Source organism: Manis pentadactyla, chromosome 17 (genome assembly GCF_030020395.1).
Source record: "Manis pentadactyla isolate mManPen7 chromosome 17, mManPen7.hap1, whole genome shotgun sequence".
In the NCBI taxonomy this organism is placed as follows: domain Eukaryota; kingdom Metazoa; phylum Chordata; class Mammalia; order Pholidota; family Manidae; genus Manis; species Manis pentadactyla.
In genome coordinates this window covers 32,926,632-32,954,606 of record NC_080035.1, presented here as the reverse complement: position 1 = coordinate 32,954,606, position 27,975 = coordinate 32,926,632, and the positions used below count along the sequence as shown (strand labels likewise).

General features: G+C 32.8%; 1 protein-coding gene across 2 annotated transcripts in view; it reads left to right on the top strand.

Annotated features, from left to right (window-relative positions):
* Window positions 1–27,975, top strand: part of DACH1 (dachshund family transcription factor 1) — a 405,237-nt gene that overhangs the window by 353,839 nt on the left and 23,423 nt on the right. For both annotated transcript variants that reach the window (XM_057494559.1, XM_057494558.1), the window contains 4 exons: window positions 7,395–7,546; window positions 14,978–15,125; window positions 18,048–18,191; window positions 18,689–18,757. In XM_057494559.1, the coding sequence (XP_057350542.1) occupies window positions 7,395–7,546; window positions 14,978–15,125; window positions 18,048–18,191; window positions 18,689–18,757 (513 nt within the window). The remainder of the gene's footprint in view (window positions 1–7,394; window positions 7,547–14,977; window positions 15,126–18,047; window positions 18,192–18,688; window positions 18,758–27,975) is intronic.

The window sequence follows — 27,975 nt, the reverse complement described above, 5'->3', positions numbered from 1 at the left end:
AGACTACACAGGAGACTGTAGCCTCGTTTCTGCATTCTGTACCCCTCCAGCTTTCCCTCACCTCATCTCATTCACATATTCTTTCAACGGCCATTAATAAGTGCTTACTGTACATTCAGGACTTAAGACTATACGTTCCATTTCTTCCTTTAAGGAATGGTCCCAAGCTTTTATCAGCATTTCAAAGGTGAACCACCCAAAAGTTAAGAACCATTGATGAAGAGGATAGTTATATATGTCTAATTAAGGCTTCATGCATTAAATTCAGCAGAACTGTGAGTTTGGTGTATTTTTTAGCACACCTCCAGCATCCTGCTAACCATGCACTTATATTCATGGCGTAGAGGCATGAATAATCTAAAAATGATCTCCTTCCTATATTAAATCTTTTCCTTTTCACCTAAACTGGAAATCCAAAGTTTTAATACTGCTTCCAGTGTATCACTTACATGTTTTTATGCTTCTCACAGTTTATTTTTACAATATCTGTACTGTTTTCTTTTTATGTAAGGCAACTTACCCATTTCCTCTCGGTGCTGCTGCCTGAAGAGACATTGATAAACTAGTTCATACCCTTTTGCCCTTTCTCAAGTTATTTCTATCATAGTTAATTTTAACTGTTCACTGAACTAACTCAGGGTTAGTCTGTATAATATATAGTAATAATTTTATTATCAACATGATATTTCATCATCACAAGCATCATTAGGGAGAAGTAATATAGAAACTACAGGCTTATGGTGCAATACTAGGATTCCCTCCAAGCACAATGAAACCAAGTTTCTAAAAGGAAATTTGTAATGGATTTAGTTACTTTTTTTATTAATACTTTATATTTATCAGCATTTTATATTTTAGAAGGTACTTTCTTATACATACTCTAATTAGATTTAAACCACAATCAATAATTATTTTTATAAGTTAGTCAAATGAATTCTTTGCTCTGCTAGTTGCTAATACTTAGTAAAGCCAGGACTTAAACACATACTTTCTCAGTCTACCCTGGTTTGCTTTTCATTTTATCATAGCTATATCACATTATGGTGGCAATGTTATTTTAAAAATTCTGGAGTAATTTAAACCCAGAATTTGAAAAGTGGGCTTAAAATGATAGGAAATAGCCTTATGCCTTGACTGGAATAGATATGGAGTAGTTATATGAAAGTCATGCAAATAAATTTTAATGTCATGTTTTGGACCTCCTTATTTTGTGAGTAGGTGTATTTTCATAGGAAGGAAGAAAGGAAAAAGTTTACATGACGACTTTCTGATTTAAATTGAATTTTGGGATCACATTATTCAACTTTATTAGTATTTCCTATTTCCAAATTAAACCCAAAATGTCTAGAGTAGGAATGAACCAGGACTGAGCTCAATTTAAATTACTGTTTTGTTTCTGAATAAAAGTTTCAAATGTTTTTTCTTTAAAAACACCAATCCTTAATTTTTTAGATTATTCATGCCTTTACGCCAGTTGAATAATATGGCTGATGAGTTTACAAAACACCAATAAATTTAACGTTCTATATAGTTGTGAAGGAAATTTATCAAAATGACAAAGAAATGTTCATATTTTTATTAATAACTATCACTTCTGTGTAGAGTAACATGTTCTCTAGAATTTTATCAGTTTTTCTTTTTACTTTACCAGTATAGAAATATAGCCTTTTCATGGAAACTCCCATATTACTTTTAAACATTAAATATGGAGATTTTTCCATTTTACTAATGTTGCTATCTGCTTCACATCAAGATGAATAAGTATGAATTCCCTTGGAATGTATGGTTTTCTAAAAGTGAATGAGTATTTTTCTACTTGGAATTTACGATGTAATAAAATACATCACAGACAAAAAGACACACACTCAAGAACTTGAAAGAGAATATATAATTCAAACCCAAAGGGATTAGTTATGAAAATAACAACTGAGTTAGATTTTATTAACAGGAAAGAAAACATTTTAAAAGTAGAAGCCCACTATTTTTTTAAACAACATTGTTCCTTAGGATATCCTGCTAAATTGTTATGTGTGATAAGATTGGAGGGGGAAAAAAGCTTGTTTTACAGAGGCATCAATCTTACTGATAGTCATTTATTGATAAGTGACTTAAAATATGAACAGAATTGTAAGACGAAGTGATGAGAAGAATGAAATACCTATTTTTCTTACTTTATTGATGTTGGATTTTTAAAATATTTTCTCTTCCATTTCTGCTTTTTCTTTAATAGTGTTCATCATGTTCTAATCGATGTTAATTGATATATGTTGTTATACTTATTATATTTATTACATGATTATTAGAATGTTAATCATTATTTTTTTCTGGTCAAAAGATGGAATTTTTTGTTAGATTAATATGTGTGCTAGTTTATTTTCCTTTAGATAGCCACTGTAGTGCCCTGTAACAGAATTAAAGTACTAGAAAACTTTAAAGTTAGCAACCACGCTTTCTTAGGATTTTAAAAATGGCAAAGAATCTTTAAAGAACTGGCATAACTACCCATCCTCTATGGATGTGGAGAACTTATAAAAAAAATCATACACTTGTTAATGCATCTTTCAAAAGTGTTTATTCTCAGGAGGATACACCTTTTGCTCCATCTAATTCGCCTTCCAAGGTATTTGAGTGCCTGTCTTATAGATGGTTCAAGTATTTTCTAATTTGATAAAATGAATAAGGATAATTCAAGAATCCTTATAGAGTTCTTAAACCTATGTAATCCATAGTTTGCTCTGAAATTTTGTGTTTGTGTGACTCATTCTTTTTTCAGATATAACCTAGATATCCATCACTCTTTGATATTTGTAATTAAAAAGATACTGAGATTCTGATTCCAAACAGACACATTATCAGTCTGCAGTCAATATAGGTGAAATCTCCATTTAACTAATTTTTATGAGAAATAACAGAGAATGTGGAATTTTAGATTTCAGTGATGCTAAAGTTTGTCTCAGTCAACTTGCTGGCTTTTTAAAAATAAAGGAAATTGAAGCTTGAAGAAGTTGTTACATGTCCCAAGTAGCTGATACTAACTGGACACTAAGTCATTTTCTTTATATATCCAAAGTAGTCAAAAAGTGTTATGTGCTGTTTTAGTACCTATAGCTGTATAATAAATTACACCAAAACTTAGTGGTTCAAACTGTCAAACATTTGCAACTTCATGTTTTCCATGTGGATCAAGAATCTGGGTACACTTAGCTCGATGCCTCTGGTTGGCAGTCTCTAAGGAGGTTGCCGGTATGCTGTCAGCGGGGCTGCAGCCTCATGTAAAGGCTCCACTGGGCAGGGGGAATCTACTTTAAAGGCAACCTCCATGGTGTTCTGCAGGCCTCAGCTCCATAGCTTCACAGGGCTGTCTCGTGACATGACGCCTGGTTTCCTCCAGGGCAAGAAATAGAAGACATTTTATAGGAAACTACAGAAATTTTATAACTGGCTCTTGGAAGTGACATCCCATCACATTTGTTTTATTCTGTTTGTTTGGTCTCACTCAGACTGAAGGGAAGATGCAGACAGGATGTGAATCATAGGAGGCAGAAATGATCATGAACCCCCTTGGAGGCTACACATGCTTTACATTTAAATAATTTTAAATTTATGGAAAAGTTGCAAGAAACATTCCCCAGAGAAAATACTCCCCAAGTACTTGTCAAGTAAAATTAAAATATGTATTTATTAACTCCTTGCAGGAAAACATCTCATGGATAATGAAATTGGAATCTGGACACTTGATTAAACAATAGTGTTGTTATGTTATCTTGCTGATTTTTATATTGTGGTTGTGGAAGAGTATGTCCATGTACTTACAAAATATGTATTGAAGTCAAAATTAAAAGGGAAGGTAGTTCAAATGTAGGTACAAACACAGAACAAGAGAGGGGGAGAGAGAGAGAATCAAGAAGCAAATAGAGCAAAATATAAATATTGGTGAATTGGAGTAAGGAGTTGAATTCATTTCCTAAGGCTGGTGGGGGAAATTACCACAAATTGCCTCAAATTGTTGGCCTAAAATGAGAAAAACTAACTTCCTCAAGGTTCTGGAGTCTAGGAGTCCAAAATCAACATATCAGCAAGGAGGATGAACTCCCTCCTAGAGGCTTTAAACTCTTTGTCTCTTTTAGCTGCTGGGACTGTTAGCATTCATGGACTATGGCTGAAAATTTTAGTTCTCTGTTTCCATCTCCACTTGGCTTCCTCTTCTTCTCTGTGGGTCTCCTCTGTCTCTCTCAGATTTCTCTCTGCCTTTGTCTTATAAGATAAGGTGCTTGTCATTGAATTTAAGGCCCATCCTAACCAGGAGAATCGTCTCATCTCAATTTTCACTTAATCACATCTGTAAAAACTCTCTTTCGAAATGAGCTAACACTAATAGGTTCCAGAGATTAGGTATGAACATATATTTTAGGGAGCTACTAGTCAACTGACCACAAGAGTATTTAGAAATTCTTTGTACAATTCTTGCAACTTTTCCATAAATTTAAAATTATTTAAATGTAAAATATTAAAGAACAAAAACCAGAGTTTAAATTGTCAAATGCCACAATAGTACAAAGATCATAGCTTCTGACAAACTTTCTAAGGTAAAACTTTAACAAATATGTACAGATATAACAAATTGGAGTAAGGTGTTTTGTGATTATGTGATGTCAGAACTTTCTTCTACTTTGGCCCCTCAGGCTTTTGCTTTAATCTTAGAACATTTAGGATATCAAAGGTCACTTTTATTTCAAAAGGAAGAACTATGTTTTCAATTTTACTGTCTTTGTAGGAAGACTACATGAGTTTTTCTATGATGTTAATTGCCACAAGATGACAACTTTCCTCAGATAGTATCTTTGAATAATTAGTCTTCTTTTAAAAAATGTATACTGATCTTAAGAATCACCTTCATTTCTTTATTTCTTTAGCAGGCATTGTGCCCTAAATTTGATTGTTTCTTACCTACATGTTGACTTAAAGTGGCCTTATGCAGTATCCACTGTTCAAAATGATAAATGAGTGAATTCAGTCAAGTAAGTCTATACCAAATGATAGTCTCTTCACATATAGCTGAAACCATGAGGACTAAGATGAGTGTTCCATTTAAGCAACTGCAGAAAAAAGATCACACACACACATGCACACCTCTGTACATATGCATGGAACAGTTTTAATCCTGTGCTCAGAGAAATGGAGTACCTGATGGAATAACAATGGAAGACAAAATGTCTTCCTAACTAAGAATTAGCTACTGAACAGTTGGGATCGACCGATTCAGTCCTCATGAGCTTCTTAAGGCTTGTAGATTGTGTCTTTCAGCATTCTATCCCCCATGTCCACTACATTGTTTATGTTAAGTAAATATTGGCTACTTAACATAAATGTATATATTGTGAATGTACGAATTAATTTATACAATAGCCAAACATAGTCAAGTACAAATGTATTGAAGTTAAGTTAAATAGTCATGGGGATGATGTAATTTATAACCAAATGTGTGTGTGTGTGAGTATGTGTGTGTGTGTACATGCATATGATGTTTTTTTTCTTGGAAAATATTTAAAGAATTGTGGAATCAGACTCTAAAGCTGAAAGGAAACTCAGGTGGTCATCTGGTTCTATGCCTTTCTTTAAGAGACAAGCAATTATCCCCATGATCTATTAAGCCACGTTTTCTTTAGCATGTGACAGCTAAGATGATGCTGACTGGAAAATATTGCTCTCCATTCTTAAACAATTTCACATGCACATAGATGTTTAACAAGTGCTTTTTTGGAGCTATTATGAGAAAACACTAGCAGCTTTCATCTAGAGGGATAATTTATGATAGCTAGGTAAATGGTGTCCAAGATCATCTTGATCACATTAGCCATGCAGCCCTACCCCAGCATTGCAGTCTTTCTTTGACCCTGGTGACAGGTTTGCAAAAAATATAATGACACAATGAGTATACTTTAGCTGCTTACTCCGTTTCTTCTTTTAGTACCTACTGCCTCAGATCTTCTGGTCAGTCAATACGTTAACAGAGGAGGGAGTGGTGGGAGAAACTGCAGAGGGGTGGTGAGTGAGCAGAAGATGCAGTTAATAGAAGGCTTTGTGTCCTCTGTAACCTTCCCCCACCTTTCTTCCCTTTTGGTTCATTAATTAGAAATGTGCAAGGGTGAGGGAGATGAATTTAACTTGTTCTGACATTAGTTAGAGACAGAGAAAAGTGTGGCTACTTCCATAATATTTCTACCCCAGAGAGAGGTAATTGGAAAACGTGTTGTGTGGTTAGGTGTTGTAATGAAAAATAAAGGAATGATTGAGGAGAAGAGTGGAATCAAATTATAAGCATGAAGGCGAGTGTGCTGAAGTTTTGAGCCACTTGCAAAATTGAGAGATACTATCAGGACTGTGCAAATATATTGCTCTGATTAATTTTCCTGGGGTGAAATATGAAAATATTTATAAAATTGAGAATCCCACCAGGAATAAGATTTTCTGTGATACAATAAACTAAAATAAGCCATAATTTATATCTATCTCAGATGAAACTGTAAAAATGTTTAAATAATAAAGAACCGAACAAAAATATTTTACTGTGTGAGGAAAAAGTAATCCATACCAGGACATTACTCTAAGTTGCTTAAATGTTGAAGAATATCCAATAAATAAACTAAAGACTAATTTGTCTTAGAGAGTTTTATATTTGATTTTGTAAATATTGTCACATAGAAGTTGTATTTTATTACTCTTTCTTTAGACCTCTGTTTCATGGATAAAAAGCTAGGTTTTCAATATGAAGGTAAAAGGTGTTCAAGGTCAAAAGACTTAGATCTTTACTTTTAATGATACTGAACAATTAAATTATGATTTAGGAAGACTGTATTTGATTCCAGTTTTTCTTTTTAGCTGTTGAATGAAAGATTTGAACTGTACATTCTTTTGTAGATTCCTTAAGAATATATTTGAACAAGTCATTGATATAACGGAAGGGTTAATTGAGAGAGAAACATGCTAACACATAAAGCATTTCTCTTATAAGAAGCTCTAGAAATACCCTATTGTCAATCCAAACAGAACAAACTAAAATGAGATAATTGGGAAGGTGCCCATAAAGTCAGCCTGAGTATATTATCACAACTATATGTGAGATAATATTTGTTTTAAAAAGATTCTATGGGCACTGTAAACTCAGTCTCATTAGAGAATGCATTTAAAAGGCTTATAAAGTTACTCATTAATGTTATCTTGTTGTATCTCCACAGCTTTTTCATTAAAGAAAATTCAGCAGAAAGCATTTTCTCCTGATAGCAGGAACCAATTTGCAATAAATGTTCTGGAAACCACTAGGGAAGCCATTACTGAGGTCTAATAAAAACAGACAAGCGTAACTTGTTCTATATTTTTGTTTCAATCACATACAGATGAGACCCCGCTTTCCACACCAACCGCAAGAGACAGCCTTGACAAGCTTTCTCTAACTGGGCATGGACAACCACTGCCTCCAGGTTTTCCGTCTCCTTTTCTGTTTCCTGATGGATTGTCTTCCATAGAGACCCTTCTGACTAACATACAGGTAGGCCATTCTGCAATCTGGAAGAAAGGAGCATGGAAGACCCAGTTATAGATTTTTCCCAAATTCACACTGTTCCAACTTAATCCATTCCCAAGATTGACTGAACCGTAGTACTGAGCCTGTCTAGCAATTTAAGATTTTAAATTTGCTTCACTAATCAGATTGGTTTAGAAATACTCAAATATAAATATTAAGCCCTAATTAAAACTTAGATGAAAATGACCTTGGCATTGAGAAATCATTCTGCTAAATGCTTTCCTCACTGCTGACTAATGGGAGGAATCTAACTGTTTAAATTTGTCTGATTTACTAAATGATGGCACACTAGTCTTAATAAATATTTAGTTATTTTTAAACTGCTGGCCTGCCAGTGAGGAAATGATGTGTCTAGTCATTTAAAATATGTCTAATATAAAAGAATCCAAGAAAAAAAATTGCTTCTTTCATAAATAAGTTTGTTTCAGCTAATAGGATTTCTTCAAAGAATAGACTTCAAAAAGCTACAAAAAACTTTGCACGGATTTCCTATGTAGTTCTCAGGATGTATATTTTATGTACAGTACATTATGAATCAAAAATACTTACAGTTAACAATAACATAGAGCATTCAGCCAAAATAATAAGAGTGTTTGGAATAAAAGAAAGCATAATTTTCTTGCCCACACATGAAATGATCATGTGGACCCCAGATGGAAATGTTTGCCATCTACTTCACCATATTTGGAGTAATGAATAGTAAAAATGTGCTTACAGATACTGTGTTGGTAGTTGGGTCTTTTTGAATTTTTACTCTAGCACTGAATCTTTAGTGGTATTTTTCTGTACGCATTTCCTACCATATTAGACTTCCTCCCAGTAGAAATGTAATTAATTTTATTTACCTCTCCAAGGACATAACAGAAGGCCTTTAATGTAACATATCTTCTCATCTACTAATATGGCATTTTTAATACTAAGGTAATTAGAGCCTCCAGAACTGTATTCAACTTTAAGGTTATATATCTCAGTATTTGAAATAAATCATCTCTCTAGCCTAAATTGAATCAAGGCCCAATAATTGATTATATTTTAAAATAAACATAAGACTTTTTTTTTTCTAAATTTGACCCATATTATTGTTTTCTATGAGGTAGAGTTTTTAATGAATTTTTCTTTTGTCAAATTAAAGGCCTTTAGAAAATATCCCTCAACATTTCTGAATTTATACTCTGAAAGTAAGAGAACGATTCATTTTCTCATGTATACAACTCCATATGAAGCAAAAAAATAGCTAAGCACTTACTGAAAATTCTCCATCTTGTTATATGTTTCCTCACTAACTAAAACATCCTTTAACTAGGAAAATGGTAACTGAATTTAATTTTAAGGAGAGAAAATATTACTGCGTTTCATCAGTGTATACCACTTTGCTCATATCAAGAATAGGTTACACGTGCCTCTCCCATTGTGTGTGAGCACCACATCTATAAGTCAAATACTGTCACTTTGTGAGATTTTATACACCCACACCAGGCCAATAAAAGCCAGACTAGTAATGTTATCTGCATCCCCTCAAATTTTAATTATTTCTTTTAAAAAAAGAAAATTCCAGTTTTAAAATGTACATATTTTAGACAAATCCATTTTATTGAAAGTATGTCTATATTAAATATACTCTTTTTCTAATCTTCTATCCAGCCTTGAGGACATATTTTAGCAAAAGTTGATGAAAGAATGATAGTAAGAATAAACTAAATTATTTCAGTCCCAAGTTATAAGGATCTGGGTCTGAGAAAGTTAGAATACTTACAATAAGAATACTTCATTAAAAATAAATTATGCTTGTCTACTTCAGTCCTACATGTATGTATATGTATATGTAGATGTAGGTATTATATATTTGTGTATATTTAATACACATATACTATATATATATATATACATGCACATTTATGTGTGCATACACATATGTGTTCATAGGGTAAAATGAAGATTAAAAAATCTCACTAAGTTCCATGCATAATAATACATACATACACAATACCTACGTAAGTACATACGTGTACATATATATACACACTCACATACTGGATTTATGCTTAGTAATGGTTTCACATCATTTTGCAAAAGGTTGTAGATGCTAGTTCTTTTATTATTGACGCATTTATTGAGTTATAATAATACCCTAGGAAAGGTATAGGATGTTAAACTGTCACAGCCCTGGCTTATTTGGCATACAGTATAAATGTGTTTGATGTCCAGAGTCTAATTTGGGTAATTATGTTCTGTCTACCTCAATTTCCTTTGCAGTTTCAATTACATATAATGGGGTTCTCTGCTTTCTATTTCAAAATGGTAACATACTTTTTGTGTGGTAAAATAAATGCTCCATATTTCTTTCCTTTGGAGATATTTTATCAGGGTGGCAATGAAAAGATAATTGAGTTGAAAATGTTTGCATTTTTCAGATCATCCAATTCCATGTCTGAAAATTAAAAATTATTAATTTTTACAGGACCAGTGGGAAAATACTATGTACTAATATTTTTAAATGTGCTCTTTATACAATATATAGTATAGAAAATATGTATATATAAAAAGGTACATAAAGTATCTTTGGGCCGCAGAATTTTATCAACTCCTAGTACTATATTCTCTCTTGAAATTTGAGTGTTTTAGAAATTAAAAGTAATGGATAAAGATATCTACAGTACATGATAGTAATTTGATTTTAGTGGGTGACATGGATTCATCACAGATTTTGCTTTTGGGATATTTTAAATTTTATTTTATATGGAGTTTTGTTTTTTTCCAATGTGGGCAATCTTTCATTATGGCTGTCTTGTTCAAACATGTTAATGAAGAACACTGTGAGATTTCAGATCAGATAACTAGAATTTTCAGTGTCAATTTACTGGATGTGACACCTTCAAACACTGGCTAGTATGTGAATATGCTCAAAGGAGAATTTTACCCACTATTTTCAATCTGAGCTTTCATGTTGTAAATCATAACTAGGATCTATTTGCATATAGGATTGGGAACAAATTATTTATATTAGTACAAAAATTATTTTAAGTGACTTACAAACATTAAAACAATAATAAGTAAATAAATAAAAGCTAAAATAAGGTGGAGAATATAAAATTGAGTTAGGGTTGAAGTTAGCATTGAAGATTTTTACCATAAGGGGATATATGATAGAATTTTGTCCACTATGGTTTGTCTATAAGGTGGAATTAAAAAACAAGGCATAAAACGGATGTCAAAACCACAATAAGTATCAGTCTCAGATTGATACCATAGTCTAATAAATAAACATAATGCAACTGTAGTATATAAGAAGTATTCTCTACTGTGCTTGAGAAAGAAAATTAAAAAGAATTTGACTTAGTACTAAGACAAAAATATTCTGATTATACATCTTTCAGTCTTCACATTTCAATGTCATGGCCATATTATATTACATTTTATATGTTTAAAAAGTAATCAGTTTTTAATTTGCCTTATTAATACACAATTTTAGTTATCTCAGATATAGATTAAAGAATTAGAAAACTTATCAGAAAGATAAAAACAAAATAGGACTTTGGCTTCAAAATGGGTAGACTAAGATCAGATTCATTGGTCTTACATTATATCTTATCTTTCATCATAATTATATATTATGTCTTTCTCCCTTCGTTCTCATTTCCAATTTGTGAAAAGAGATCATAAAAACAGTGAAATATGCCCAGTATTCTAAACACAGTTTACTGTGATAAAGAGAATAGCATTAATCTATTAAAAATATGGGCTATATGTCATATTCACTAATTTATATTGCATGTAACAACAATAATAAGAAAAACTAATACTTATTGAACAGTCTTAATGTGCCATTACATAGGAAAAATAGTTCTGGGTGTCTCCTCTGCGCTCAGTACTCTACTAGAACACTACTTCACTTGTGACACTCTTTGCACCAAGTATCTGTCCGTTTTTCCCACATCAAGCACATCTGCCACACCAGGTGGGTGCCCTACAGTTCAACACAATTTTGACACTGTCTGCATGGAGGAAGCATCAGGCCACGCAGGAAAGAGTGCAGCTCTACAAGACCGCCCCTTACCCCAACTTCAGGCGCCAAGTCCAGGTCCGGATTGTAACCTGTGCTTCTGACCAACTGGCCATAGATCACTGGACCTTGTTTTCTCATCTCCAAAAGGTTTTACTTAGAGTGGCTGATTGTTAAAAATCCCTTTCAACTAAGGTATTTACTTTCATTAGAAGCAACACATTTTTGAGCATAAATTGTGTCACATTATTTTAGTGACACTCAAAGAACCTTACTTACCATTTGATTCTGGAATAAATTTCTATAAAACACAAACATGGACCAAACAAGCTTTTCCTCTAGGATCTCACTAGCCTATTAAGACAGGTTTTTTTCATATCTGTATTACTTTAAGTCCTCTTATACATCAGATATTTGTACCTTGTAGGCTATAGAAAGAGTTGAAATATTTATTGATCAGTTTCAGTGCCCTTTTTTAAATAATTAAATATATAGACTTCATTATCTGGAAAATGATGAATAATTCAGTCAAGGTAGATAATTTGAGAAAACAAAAATATTTGTATGTTATGACAACCATTATGCCTCACTTGTGGAAAAGAAGTATATGCCAAACAACTATTGTCTCTTATTATTGCTGTGCCAGAGTCAGCTTAAAATGCATTTCTTTAGAATTGTCGTTTTCCAACGTCAGCATCATGAGACTTCATCTCCCCTTGGAGAATTCATATTGTAAACTTTGTGTCTTTTACTGTAATTCATATTGTCTTCAAAGAATTTTGCTCAGTGCTGCATGGCCACATGAGACGCAGCATCTAGTATGGCCTTTTGCGTATGATCCACCTGGAAGGTTTGCAGAAGTTACACAAATCTGAAAGTCCTATTATCACTGGTGGTTAAGATGGTGTCCTAGTGATTTGTAGATGTTGTGAACACTACTTGCTATTGCTTTTCCCAGCCCCCTGCTGCATTGAAATTTAATTGGTTTTCTGTAGTTTTTGCAGCAGAACTGTCACGGGCAATAACATATTTTTGCATATGCATTAGTTTGGCTCTAGTGCAGGTTTTTGTTCACACTGGACTCCTACTGATGTGCACTGATTTAAAGTCTAAAAATGAAACTTAATTTTATATAGCTTATAAGTAGTCCCTAGAGGGTATTGGATCCTAAAAGCTAATATTTTCAGACATAATCAGCAGGAATAGGTAATGTATTACCATTAGCAACATTAGCAGCATCTATAACAAAAGGAAACAGTAAATGTAAGTGCCCTTAGCAACTTCATTCTTTACAACAAATATTAATATAAAATTACACAAATTGGAGTTGCAGTTTAATATTATTCAACATGCTTATTCATATTGATCGTTTCATGTTTAAAGAACACCAAAATACTGCGTTTTGTCAGCCAAGGATAATAATAGTTTAATAGTAATTTATTTTAAACAGCTACTGATAATACAACCAATCAACACATTAAGTGGTGCCAACATTGGCATCTTGCTAAATAATCTCTAGACATTGCACAGAGAGTACATCTTTCAAAGATAAGTCAACAAGAGCAATCAGAGCAGAAAATTAGAATTTGGTATCTTAGAATTAAAATACAGCTAAACTAAAGTTTTAATTGGGGTGATCTAAAAGGGCACTTGATGTAATGATCTCTTTCATTTGTTACTAATTGTTTGTTCCTGATGAAGAAGAAACATACACAAGAATGTCCCTGAATTGAGTTAAGATGGCAGTTTCCTTAGCAGCTATGTTTTATTGTTAAAAACAAGAGTAGGGAGGGGCAAGCTACCACGTAGAGATCCTCTCACTTGTTTAACATCGCAAGAATTATACCAGGAAATTCAGGGGCAGGTATAACAAATATGAAATGATCTTTTATGATCTTTTATGTGCTTGAAAAGAGAATAAAGGGGCTTATGGCAGTTATACATTGGTGAGCTGAACGAAGGGTACATCTCTATGGGACTAACAAGTCAAGCCGGAGTGGAAATACCTAATTCAAACTGCTTATGCTGTCTCCTGCGAAAAGGCCACATGCTAGAGTCTATCTACAAATGGCACCAACTGCCATCGCATTTACCATTTCAATTGAAAATTCAGTCTCTGATGTTCACAGACCAAGGCAAAATATCTTCTACTTCAAAATAGTATTTTGAATCACTCAGTTGATAAGGGTAGAATTTTCAGCTCTAATTTTTATTAATAATTGCACTAGTAATTTTCTAAAGCATCTTACCAGGGAACATGTGCAGAATGCTTTGTATATGTTTTACTTATCCTCATAATCATTTTAAAAGGTCTCAGAGTACTAAATTTTTTAAATAGCAAAGAGTAAATAAATAAATAATATATATACATATATATATACATATAATTCCATAATCAGTTGTATTAGTACATAAACTTTATTTCTACCACACACTCTTGAATTATTATACTGTCATATAGTCCCCTAAAAGTTACTCTTTATCATAACCATTTTGAATGACTTTTTAAAAACAATACAATATTAAACAGTGAGTTTCTGGTCCCTTACATATATTACATATCTCAAGAAAAATACACCATTATAATTTCTATTCATCAACTTTAAAAAATATGTTACACTGTGCGCACTCTCTGGGCCCTGGGGTCATAGGACCAAATGAGAGATTTAAACGCCCTTGCCTCAAAGAACTTACATTTTAGTGGCAGAGAAACATAAGCAGTAAACAAATAAATATATGCAATATTACATAATATTAGATGCTATGAAGGATTTTAAAGAGAGAATAGCAAGGTGGGTTTGGAGGGCCATTCCAGGTAGAGTGGTGAGAGAAGGCCTTTCTTAAGTAGCGGCTGAGCAATGGTGAAATGAAATGAGGGTGTGAGTCATATAGAAATTGGGAAGAAAAGCTTTGGAGGTGGGACAGGACAGAAAGAGCAAAGTCTCTGGTGCAGAAACAAATGGGTGCTTTGAGAAACATAAAGACCACGTATCTAGCATAAACTCCATAAGGAATGGTGGAGAATGAGCTCTGAGAGGAAGGTGGATACTGCCAGGATCCCCTGGGGTTACACAAACCATGTTAGATAATTCCCTGTGGAAGAGTTTTAGTCTAATTTTCTTCTTGGTTCTTATTTTTTAGACATGCTTTTGTGCTGCCCTCATTTAGCTTTAGATCTAGATATTCCAAGTAGAAGCAATTGAACCTGCATGCCACTAATAGTTTAATTAGACTTAGAAATTTTGTGCTTAGAAATTTTGCGAGTACAGAGTGACTAAACAGCAAGAATGAAAGGATTTGATAAGTGAGCTCTTCTCTTTTAAAATGGTTTTAAGTAATGAATGAAACATGCTTTGTACCAAAATATTACAATTCTGAATACTTTCTTTGTACAGGGGCTCTTGAAAGTTGCCATAGATAATGCCAGAGCTCAAGAGAAACAGGTCCAACTGGAAAAAACAGAGCTCAAGATGGACTTTTTAAGGGAAAGAGAACTAAGGGAAACACTTGAGAAGCAGCTGGCCATGGAACAAAAAAACAGAGGTATTTCCAAACTTCCAAACATGTGTAATGCTATGAGTAAAATATTGGAGCAATACTGTGTTTGGTGATTTACTATGAGACTGTATCTTTTTTGTCAGTTTACTTGTAGCTAAAGTTCAAAGCAAGATTTGAATCCTGAGCTCATTGTATTTTTTTGCTTCTCCAGTATCAAAGGGTTCTCTTCTGTTCATACCTCAGGGCATTGAAATGTATCCATTATATCATTAATCACATAATTTTTATTGCTTGTAGAGTTTAGCCAATTGATAATTTTAAGAATGACCTGTGATGACAGCCGTGAAGAAAAATTTTATATTCATTCACAATTGCCCTTTGAAAAACTTGAAAGTATAAAGCTAAAATAGAAAAATACTGAGGCCAACCAGATTTAGTAATATATTTATCAACTGAAATTGAAGACTGACTATATGAACAAATGACCAAAGTTGAGTGTTAGTATAATTTTCTTTCTGAATGTCTTATTTTCATCCAACAAGGTCAAGTACATATTAGAGTAGAAACCAATATGAATTTCTATTTAGTACCAATAACAATATTTTCAATCTATGAATTGGTTCTTTTAACACACATTGCCATGAATATTTGGTAATTTTCAAGATCATTCATATTTGTGTGTTTATTTTATGTAAGTGATTTGAGGTTTTTTTTTTTTTACAACCAATTTTCCCTTTGCCTCAACTATAAGATTCTCCTGAATATTCTAGAAGGGACCCCCTTTTCTCTCAATAAGTATCCAATACGAATACTTCACATATTCTCTTTTATGTTGGACATGTCATTTAAAAATCATTGTTTCTGTTTTGCTTCTTAAACTGGCAGGACTTCAGTGGGTTCTTTCTTTACTTACTAAGAAGCAACAGCTAGTAGGGTCCCGGGATGAGGTTGATTTGGGAAACTGTCACACAAGGTGTATACACAGTTCTAAATAATGTGGTTCCACATAGATGTAACTACTAAAATAATCAAAATAGCATAAACATTGATAATGGGATGTGTTCTAAGTAAGTAGTAAAGTTTGGTCAAGGAGTTCATTGTATGGAACCGTCTTCCATGAGATAGCCGTGTCTTGATTTTGTGCTTACCTGGAGAAATCTTTCTTTTTAGAAGATTTAAAGGCAGAAACTTGAATTTCTAAAGTAACCGTTTGGTTACTTGAGAGACTTTCAGAGTTCTATTGGTTCAAACCTGTTGGAGGATTTACATTGTTTTATTCCTTTAACCACTAGAGGGCAAAACATTTCACAGATCACACCGTGAACCTCCCATTTAATTAATTGTGAACAATAAATTAAAGGTAATAACTATCAATAAGTATCTATTATGAATGTATATATTGAAGCAATGTGTTATCCTGAAGTGAGAATATGGCAATCCCATTTGGTTCAACCACATAGGAGGAAATAATGAGTGGCAATAGTCAATGGCAAGGCGCTGCTGTTAAGCTCTTAGTGACATTGGAGTGCACAAGCCAAATAAATAATTCAGAAATTACTGTTTCTTTTCAAAGAGACTTGGAAAGGTAAATAGTAGGTAAGTAATTTTCTTAAGATAAGCATATGATTTTCACACTATTAAATAAAGGAAATTGGCATTCATTTGAAACTAATATATTTTGTTTTTCATATTAAGACTGTAGCCAGCATATAATTTTATAAAAATAGTGTCTGTTATTCTTGATACCAGCAACAATAAACTTGATAAATTAATGGTCTGCCGTTTTAACATTATTAATAATTATAAAAATGGTGTAAGTAAAAATTAGCAATTAAAATTCTTACTTGAACCATTATTACTTTATATTTTTACTAAATATTGTGTTAAATAAAAATGTTGTTGCTCTTTAATCTGTAATAAGAATCAAATAGTAAACTTGGGATAATTATTCCTTATGACTAACTCTGCCAAAAAGAATGTGGTTTCTGTCACATTGTAATCCAAAATGTTTATCAACTGTCAAAAAAAATTTTCAAAGAAAAACACTTGTATGCTTCCCATATGCTGATTGCTTACCTTATATATGTTGTGAAAGTTATCATTACTGACACTATAATTAACATACATTTTGTGAAGAACATCTATTTGTGAGTTATTGATTATATATCATAGACAAATTAAATTTAAATTGTAATAGGATAAAAATTGTATCATAATCAACTTTTTGAATCATAATCTACTTTTTCATATAAATGCCCATTTTTGTTAGCAGTAGCACATTATTATCATTGAGGTTTTATACTCTACCAGATTCCTGCAAAGTACAATTTTCTTGAAAATGTCATAGTTCATATAAATTTGCTATGAAGAAATTATTAATCTCTCTGAACAAGCTGCAATAGTATTTTACTCCTCATATACAATAGTATTTATTACATTATCCAAAGTTTTAAGTAAGAATTGTTAAAAACTCAGCTGGTATAATATTGTTTTGCAAAGAATCTATTGGGAAAATGCTCCATTTACTATTCAAAATTGGTGCTTCATGAAGAGATAGGAGGCGTGCTTATACAAGGTTTGCATTACTCCAACTATGCTGCTCTGTTCTGATTCAAGGGCAGTAATAAGCCCACAAAAAACTCATTTAATCAGGTTTCCTTTAGAAGTGAATACAAATATTTCCTAAAATTAGTTTCCCATTAAATCTGTCTCTACATATGATAATTAAAGACATCCTTGTAATGTGATAGATAGTTTGAAGAAAGATTGGCATCCTTGGACATTTTCCTGGGATTTATTGTAGGTAAAAGTGTTTTGTTTTGTTTTGAAATTTCCTTTGCATAGGCAAACAGTCTAGCGGTGGAGGGGGGTTGGGGGAAAGAATATTATAAAAAACATACATCAATTTATAAGTTTGTACCTTGCAAAATTTAGGAATAATAGTAATGTGCATACTCTCTTTTCTAGCCATAGTTCAAAAGAGGCTAAAGAAGGAGAAGAAGGCAAAGAGAAAATTACAGGAAGCCCTTGAATTTGAGACAAAACGGCGTGAGCAAGCAGAACAAACATTAAAACAGGCAGCTTCTACAGACAGTCTCAGGGTCTTAAATGGTAAGAGGGTGCCTCATTATGCATGGCTAACTAACTTTCATTTTTAGTACTCAAAAGACATTTCGACATGTGTTTGTGGTTTTGTATATTCTCTGTCTTGTGGTTCATTAAACTGTGCTGGTAGCTGAAATCATAATAGGAAGAAGGGTCACGTATATTGGGGAAATGCCTTATTTCATGGGTGCCTCCACCATTTTTACTTAACTCCAGTACCTGGGACCTGACATCACTTCTCTGTGTAACCAAATCTCTCTCTACCGAAACATGGTAAAATATCTGAGAACTTCCTAATCCCCCATCTCATTTGATGAACAATTTTGTGTTATTTATCTGTTCAAATCTTTTGATAATTCTTATGGTTATACTCTGTTCAACCTTTACAAAATGACGAAGATTTATGTAATTTTAATTCAGCACCAAAGTAACAGGTTGCTCTTTTTTTGAAGGACAATAGGAATCATGAAATATATGTCACTCTTACCTTTCTGTGCTTTTAGACTCTCTGACCCCAGAGATAGAAGCTGACCGCAGTGGCAGCAGAACAGATGCTGAAAGGACAATACAAGGTAGGAATTTGCAAAAGGCTATAAATCTAGATCTTGCTATATGAGTTTTTCCTCAGTTTTAGCCTGCTATTCAAGCATGTAGCCTACCATCTGGGCCACATCAAAACAAGTTCAAACAAGGTCAAGTTCATCTTGCTTGTTTATATGACTGAATTCATTTTGTGCTGATAGATTTTCTTTAAATTAACAGGTCATTTCTGTTTATACAATGCAATTAAAAAGGAATAATTAATTTTAAACAATGTATGATTTAATCTTGGACACAGTAAATGTGTTTTATTGAATGCTTCAGCCCAGTCTAATGCAGGAAGGATTATAAGTTCTATTCTTTATATTTTTAAAAAAAGCATGGGTTAATCAAATACTGGGTAGTTATTAAAATTAGAAAATGTCTTCTCGTTTTTGTGACAGGTATAGCAAGGTATACACAAAATAGACTAGTTGATTGTTAGCAATAAATAAGATTGTTTAGTCCTATGTGAATTTTCTAGAATTTTCTAAATGTTCTGAATGCCATTATATACATTTTAATAACACAAATCTGCTGAGCAAAGTCACAGGTAGAATGCTAAAAGGGAGGTGAATTAAACACTCAGAAATGCTAAATATGTATATGGCTGAGACCACAGTATCAGGAAAGAAAAAAATCTGATGGTAGCATTTATAGTCTAACATTTATTCTAGACAGTAGATGCAATCTAAGAACATGAATACTAAAGATTAAAAAGAGCATTTATTTTCTATTTTAAAGAATATGATTCTTCAAAGGGAGCCTAAAATTAAAATGATTAACTGCTATAATCCTCCCAATCACTTTTATTTTGCATTTTAAGTTCAATCATTTTTGAGATATTATTGAACATTAATTGTATTACTTAATCAGCTCCAAAAGTGTTATTCTTGGGTCAGAGTAAAGGAAATAAACTTTTGTAAAATGTCATATATGCAATAAATAAAAAATCAGAAACTTGAAGAAACATTCCTAGAGAATGTTTTTTGCCTATGTTTTTATTTTGCCTAAGACCATGATAATTATATTTTAAATCCTAAGGCTTGAACCATGTGTTATTACAGACATCTCCTTGGAAATCCAAGGTTAATGCAACTGTATATGTAGGAAAGACTTCATTGTACACAAGTAGTAACTCTATAGCATCTTACTATGCTGATGGACAGTGATTACAACGGGATGGTGGGGACTTGATAATATAGGTGAATGTTGAAACCACAGTGTTGCTCATGTGAAACCTTCATAAGATTATGTATCAGTGGTGCCTTAATTAAAAAAACAAGAAAAGACTTCATTGTTTTTAGAACATTATGGATTTCAGCAAAATTATATGTATGTGCACTTATACCTTATTAAAATCATAATCTTTCTGTTGTGTTTCTATTTTAAAAATGGCATCCATACAGTTAATAAATTACTAGCAACAAAGCCAGTTCTCTTTACTAGGGATGATAACCTCAATAAGGACAATGTAAATATCAGGCCTGGTTTGCATATTCAGGGAGTGCTCATGCAATACCTTAGCTAAGTCCACAGGCTCTAAGACAGCACATGAGTCTCCAGTTAGCCGTGATATATACATGATCTGGTCAGAACCTTCTAGATGGTCAGAACTCAAAGAGAACTTACAGACAGGATACTCCTACATATACATGGGTGATTTGTTGTTGATATTAAGAAGTGATTAGGCAATGATTGAACATTTTTGCATAGTTGGCATATGTATTCCATGGCTCTCTTTCAGCAAGACTTTGTTCAAAATAAGGATATGGTTATTTTTATTTGAACTTGAAAAATACACATATATTCAAATATACACTTTAATACAGATAAAGTCTGGCTGGGTAAGGCTGAAATATTGACAACTCTCCATTTCTCTTGTGATTTGCTTATTCTGAGCAAGATTTTTAATCATAAATTGACTTCTTCTTGCTGTCCAGTTGAGTGACATAGAAAAGCCATCCAAACAACTTTGTGATTAAGGAAACAAAATATTTGAACAACAATTTTACATAGTAATTTAAAGCCAAATGTGAATGATTATGAGGTTATTTAATGCTTTGGTTTAAGTGTAATATGAAGTGTTTATTCACTTCATTCATTCATCCAGCCAATCAACTAAAAAGATTCCCCAATTCTAATGTGAATAATCAGTAACATTCTAGTTTTTGGATACACTTGGATTTAATGATTTTGTTATGATTGTTCAAAATACAGTTTTCAATATGTACTTAACTAATATTCATGATTTTACTTAGATAATATGACTTTTTCTCAAATGTAATAAAAAATTTCATTGTAAATAAATCTGTATTTCTGTGTTAGGTGCTAAAAAAAGGTATTTCACCAGCAGTTGAACTACCCAAGACTTTTTAAATACTAGAACAAAGAGATCACCTTTTGCTACTTGAACCCCACTAAATAGGCTCATTTAATCCTTTGAAGCTTTTCTTTTGAAAACTTAGGCTAAATTAATACATTTGGAATCTAACAGAACAAAATGAACTGTGAACAGAAGAAATCAAAGAAAAAAGAAAGACTGTTTTTATTTAAATTCTGAGTCATGCACAAGAATGGGAGAGAAAAAAGAGCCAGACCTCATTGCTAATTTGTGAAAGGGTCTATGTCGGGCTTTTTGGGAGCTGTGAGCACCTGCTGCTTGACAGTTGAAGACTAACACAAACACAGCCCCTTGCTCCCTTTACTGTCTCTCTCTTAGGGTCCCCACGCCCAGGTGTTATGATACTCTTTGTATTCTTTCTTGCTCCAATCCAGCCATAAATTAAATTACTTTCTATTCCAAAACAAACTCAATTTAATTAGGAAAGACAAAGAAAACAACTTTCTTTTATGCTTGCTATGTGTTTATTTGTTTTTAACCTTTTGGCAATACATAGATGCCATGCTTGGCCCAAGAGTTAGTCACCTAGCAGTTGGGCCCTTAAAAATTGCTCAAGTGCCAAGTAATTACCTCCAAGGAGCACTTCAGAGTAGTTAGACTAAATATTGCCTCACTGGCATTTAATACCACCATTTTTGTAAAACTGTCAAGGAGGGGAGGTGGAAACCAGAAAGCAGTTTAAAAGCATATCCACATACTGTATGCAGCCACATCTATAACAGGATGACTTTCTTCAGCTAAGTCCTAGTCTCTTTTTAATCTCTCTCCCTAGGCAACAGCATCCATTCACATGGTTTATTTAACTTATATATTTTGACAATTAAAAAAAGGATCTCTCCAGTCCATTCACACATCTCTTAAGAGCTCCAGGTAATATCCAACTTTCATTTGTCTGTCTCACAGGAGTATCAAGGTCCAGTGCACAAAACCAAAAAGCTCCTCCACCCCGGCCCCTCTGCAAGCCTGTTTTGGGTGTTCTTTCCCCATGGCACCCTCATCTGTCCAGTCCAGTGTCCTTAATACGTGATGAGGGAAGAGTGGAGATGGCATTTCCCTCCTTTACCAACTCTTCCTCCTCACTCGGGAATTTCCCCTTACCATATTGCATTTTTTTCCCTGAAAGCCTCTCATCTTTCTCTCCCTACCAGGCACATATTTCGTTCATCTCTGCCTTTACTCACCGACCCTTTAAGTCTCATTTAGTTCCCTCCAGGAATGCTCCCCAGACTCTCCACCCTCCCCTGTAGCACCGCCCTGCCCCCTGGGTCCACTTCTGCCTGCTTCAGCTTCTCACGTACCTCTCACTTCTCCACAGTAGTGTGCTGTGCATTCGTTGTTCCTTGCTCAGTGGCTCTTCACTCTCTGGAAGGTAGCTGAGCAGTGTGACCAGTGCCTGTTTTGTTCACTACTATACCCCCAGTGCCAGTGTGTTTGACAGATACATGCGACTGTGTCAAATGTTTGGGCCATTTTTGCAGTGCCCAGCGTTTGATACATCCTGGGGTCTGCTATGAATTCCCAGAAGGAATTCATCAACCATTGATGAATTAGCGCCTAAGTTCGATATTTGTAGATGCCAAGGGTCCTTATTGTGACATTTCTCAGACTTTGGTTGGAGAGACTGATGGGAGGGAATGAAGTATAATGAGAGTCTGCCAGAAAAGTCAGAATTGCAAATTCTGGCAGAACTAATTTTCATATCTGAAAGCTGAGCTAACAGTATGTGTTTATTCTTCTTGTGTGCATTTTGTAATGTTACTTTTTTCTTTGCAAATTTGACCTAAGATTTTCATTCTGTGAATATACCCTTACAACCAATTTTTCATTTTCAATTTTTATTTATCATACAATAGTCACATTCCTTAATACTCTCTTCTTTGGTTTTAATGCACATTAACATTATGCTTGTTTTTGGATTTGTTTCTTATAATTTCAAATGATTAAATCTCTATAAATTGTAAACGTGTTCAGTATATAGACATGAACTGTAATGTAGGAGAGTTATCAAGTAATGATGTTTTATTTATGGCTTTTATGAATTTCCAAAAAGTCTGGAAAGTTCATTCTTCAAAATGGTACCATGGTACCTTTTGCTTTTCCTTTCCAATTAAAAAACCATCCTCTTAAAACATAAAGTAATTGTTAAAATCAATGGGAATGTGGACCACAGTTTCTTTGACATTGTAGAATATCTGCAAGTTATGCTCACAAAATCTTGACTTCACTTGAAAGTACATTTCTCTTATTTTTATCCAAGGATCATAATCAAAACTATTTGGCTTCTTCTTATTTTTTCTGAGTGATCCCAGATCATAGAAAGCCGAATGTTCTTCCAATAAAAGGGCATTAAAGACTTGCCTTCATATTAGCAATCATTTTTTTTCCAGTTTAAAAATATCTTCTTTCTACTTCCTAGAAATTTGAAGATACATGCTGATTTTGAAAATTATTCATTTATTCAATGAATATTTATTGTACACTGATGATATGCCAGCACAATATTTTTGAAGCTACTGCCTTAGCACTTGGAAAGTACTTTAAAGATCAATTAAATCTCTTCATTTTGCAAAAGAGGAAACCAAGACTTAGTAAGGTTACATGAATTGTTAAAGTTTATACAGCAAGTTAATGGGAATATAACTTAGTTCAATTGCTATTCACATCCCTTTAGTTTCTTTCTGATTGTTTTTAGATTAGGATTGTTAAAATATACCCTTGTAACTCTTTTAAAATATGTAACTATAATTATTATTTGTTTAGTTACTTATCATTCCAAAGCATCATAATGCAGGTCATTCTAATGAGTGGAATTTATATCTTGTATCATACTTTATGGAATCAAACATTCTAGCTCTCCATGAATTTCCTACTAATACACTTTCATTTTAGTTTTGGGGATATTACATAATAATTGGAAGCATTTGCTTATTAAAATAGTGAGAAGGATTGGAAGCTGACATTTACTGAGTCTTTCCTGTATATTCTAAATTTAAAGGTGAGATAACTTTTATCTCAGAGTGGTTAATTAGCATTCTCACATTTGCACTATGAGTTAGTGGGGTTGCTGACATTTGAATCCAGATTTATGACCCCAAAGCCCTTGTTCTTTCCTCCAAGCCTTGCTGTCTGGACTTACATGTATCTCTTCCAGAATAATTAGTTGCTGTCCCATCACTCATTTTGGATACTTAACACATTGCCTGTTAGAACTTAAAAAATTCAAAACAGTCCCCTGACAGCTACTAGGGAGTGACATACAATTAAAAAATGTTTCCTTTCCAGCTTTTTACTTTTTAATTGGTCATTATGTTCTATACCATGTTTATAGACACTTGCATACACACTGGGGGAAACCTTTCTCTTAAGTTACGAAAATAAAGTGGCAGTGAAAGAAATTAACAAATTAATCTTATTAGATAAAAGACACATCTACATCCCTACAATTTCACATACAGTGGCTTATGATAAATCAGACACTAATCCAATTTTGATTTAATGTAAGACATTTGGAGAGTCTCTTCATTTATTTTACAGTATATATTTGAACAGAGTCCCAAGACTTATACCCCATAATGGTCTGAATTTGAACCTTACTTAAACTTGCTACTTTCAAGATAATTTTGAAACTATTATTTAAATTTGATTTCACGTAATTGTCTTATGCATATTTCTATTTCTAATACTTAAAAAGACCCCTACTTTTAATGTAATAATGGAGGTTCTTCGGGTACCTCCACAGAGCCAGCAATTAAGAAATGCTAGGAGTCAGATCTTGATTCAGATTTCTCCTCCATGATTTTTATTTTTTTCCTTTAGTAATTGCTTAACCTCAGAGGGTTGTTATGAAGATTAAATAAAATTATCCATGTAAAGCACTTAGCATATACTGAACTACAGTATGCACACAGATAAGTTTTAGCTATTAATAATAAATTTTATTACTATGAGTTAACACATTGTTAACACCTAGCGACTGGTAAACACTGAAACTATTTTTTACTCTAATATATAGTTTACTTTTCTTTTTTCAGAAAATTGATCTTTGTTTATAATATAAATGTTGATTGAATTCCATAAAGTTTTTGCAGAAATTTACAAGAACTTTTTTGTTACCTGAACCTAATTTTCCATATTTAAAAGATGTCTGTATTTTGCTTAAAAGTGGGGAGGAGAGACTTTCATTAAAAAATTTTTCTTTTTAAAAGAGGGAGGTTGATTAAAACTGGTTTCTGGGCTGCCTGCACTGCATATTGACTATTGTCAGTCACTTAGAAATATGTAATCGCTATAGAAATTACCTCAAACTATTTTTCTTGATTTTAAAAAATATGTATTAGAGTTATATTACTGCGAGCAAAACAAAACAATAATAAATTTACTTCTAGTGCCTTGGCACGGGTTTCTAGTGTTTGGCAGCCTTTCAAAAGAACTAATCAATTCAAGACAGCATTGATTAGTTGAACAAAAGATGATATTGATTGCAGGTAGTAACCAATAAACAGGCTATTGTTCCATCATTATCGTAGGTCATTGTTAACTACTCATTTAACTGTTATTATATAGAAAGTCTCAGACATACTCATGAGTTGGAATATTTTATAAAATTTTAGAATGTTTTATAATTTTAGTATAAGCATATTTATACTTTTAAGAAATACATAACAAAGTAAATCTGTTTCTGAATGTAGGTGGATATGTTTAAACTCCAAATGCTGAAGGCCTCTTACAGGTTTTTGTTGGAAATGTCTTCTTACATAATTTAAACTAATTATACATGAAATTAGACACAGTGGCAGTTAAGTATGATGTTGCCCAAAATATATAAAATGCAATTCATTGTAATTGTTACTTACATAAGATTATTTAAAATGTAATATTTCCACAGAGCTAATTTTCTTAACTCCTGGTTTTTATGGGGGGAAAAAGCAATATTGTTATTATTATATGTTTGTGTTGAGTTGTGACATAATATGAGGTTTTGTGACATGATTTGAATTCTTCCTCCATTGCCCAAATATTAGGCAGAGTAAATTAAGGCAAAGTGATTGAGCTCGGTTTGTAATGTATTTGACATCATTTTTCCTAGCAAAAGTAATGTAATAGATGGCAGGTTCTATGAGAGAACAGTGGATATAAGGAATAGCAGTAATAATGAACTGGAATTGGAAATTCAGTGAAGGAAAAAAAGGCATTATGCAAGTAAGTTACTATTGAGGATTGAAACAGAGCACTTACTAATACAAAGTATAATAATGTTTTGTTTGCATTGATAAAATTGAATTAAATTGGCTTGTTCATGACCATGTTTGTGGATAGCCTTGAATACTGGCCTGAAGACCCTTACCAAAGAAGAGTAATAAGTGGAAATTGTGAAAAATATTAGCAGGGGTTCTGGAAAAATCAATGCTAGACCCATTTTGTTTTACATCATAATTAATGACACGGAAGAGTAATAAACCAAGTATACAAGCGAAATCACCAATAATCCTAATTTAGAAGGCATAACATACCTCTGTATGGACAGTGTGAGTATACAAAAGAAATTTAGGGAATATAAAAATTTCGAGATGAATGAAATAAGATTACCTTTGTAAGAAAGAAAATAATTTTAAGGTCTGTTTTTAAAAAACATTAACATTTCAATGAATATCAATATTTAAGTAGATTATATATCTACTTATAACTTTTCACAGTAACATACTAACACTGATGGGCTACAGGACTGAGAGAAATGTCAAATCAAAGAATAGGTAGAAAAATAAACCTTGCCACTTTAATTATATATATGTATTTTATTCATAATAGTTTTTATTCTTACAAATACCAATAATTTTAGGGAATTGGTTTTTCATTATGATCAATGCATTAATTTCTTACTTTTTGGACAGTATTCTCACCCTCAGATACAAGGAAAATTTATTCAAAATAGGTTTTTGTCTTGAGTCTTTTTAACTTAATTATCAAAGAAAAAATTTAATGGCCATTATTTCCAATTAACTTGCTCACCAAAGGTCATAACAGTAGAAAATATGTATAATGTCTACCAAAGCTGGAGATGGTTACCCTGTAGTAATATAGGTTAGAACTAACTCTAATTGTTCATGTTCACATAGTCTGCTTCCTCTTGTATCCACCCTTAGACAGTAAATCAGCGTAGCCATCTAAGAGAACCTTTAATAAATAGGGTAGCTTCTTTAAGATGAAGCATAATTTTAAAAAAAACTTTCTGATATATTATTTATACTTCAAGAGTTATAAATGTGATCTGAAAATGTTTAAATAACAGGAAAAGAACCCCATCTTTAAGTCTATTCACCAAATTACAGGATCTGCATATACAAAGTAAAAAAATTGTTATATAAACACATGGTGAAGGTAAGAATGTCATCAATTTTGGTAGCATGTATATGTTTGACATTCATGATCTATAACACCCTTTGGTATAAATTCTTTTTTAGAAAAAAAATAAAACATCATCATTAGGCTATAAATGTAAAAATGCTTATGGTGCATTATTCCACCTCCCATGGTTAGGTACAGAATGCAGACATGCCACAATAATGTTTTTTATTTCTACTGTTCGAACCATATTAATGAGAACATCATTTTGGAGAACTAATTATTTCTATTTGTCTTGTGTCACACTTTCTAATTCCCCTATATTAGCACAGCCAAAGCAAATTAATTGCTTTTCCAGCAGTTGAACCTTGTCCAAGAATGAGCTCACATTCCCTTCCAGTTTCCCTGTTTCTGGGAGAGCATTGTGTCAGAAATTTCTCTCGATACTAAACACAGTCTAGAGAATAT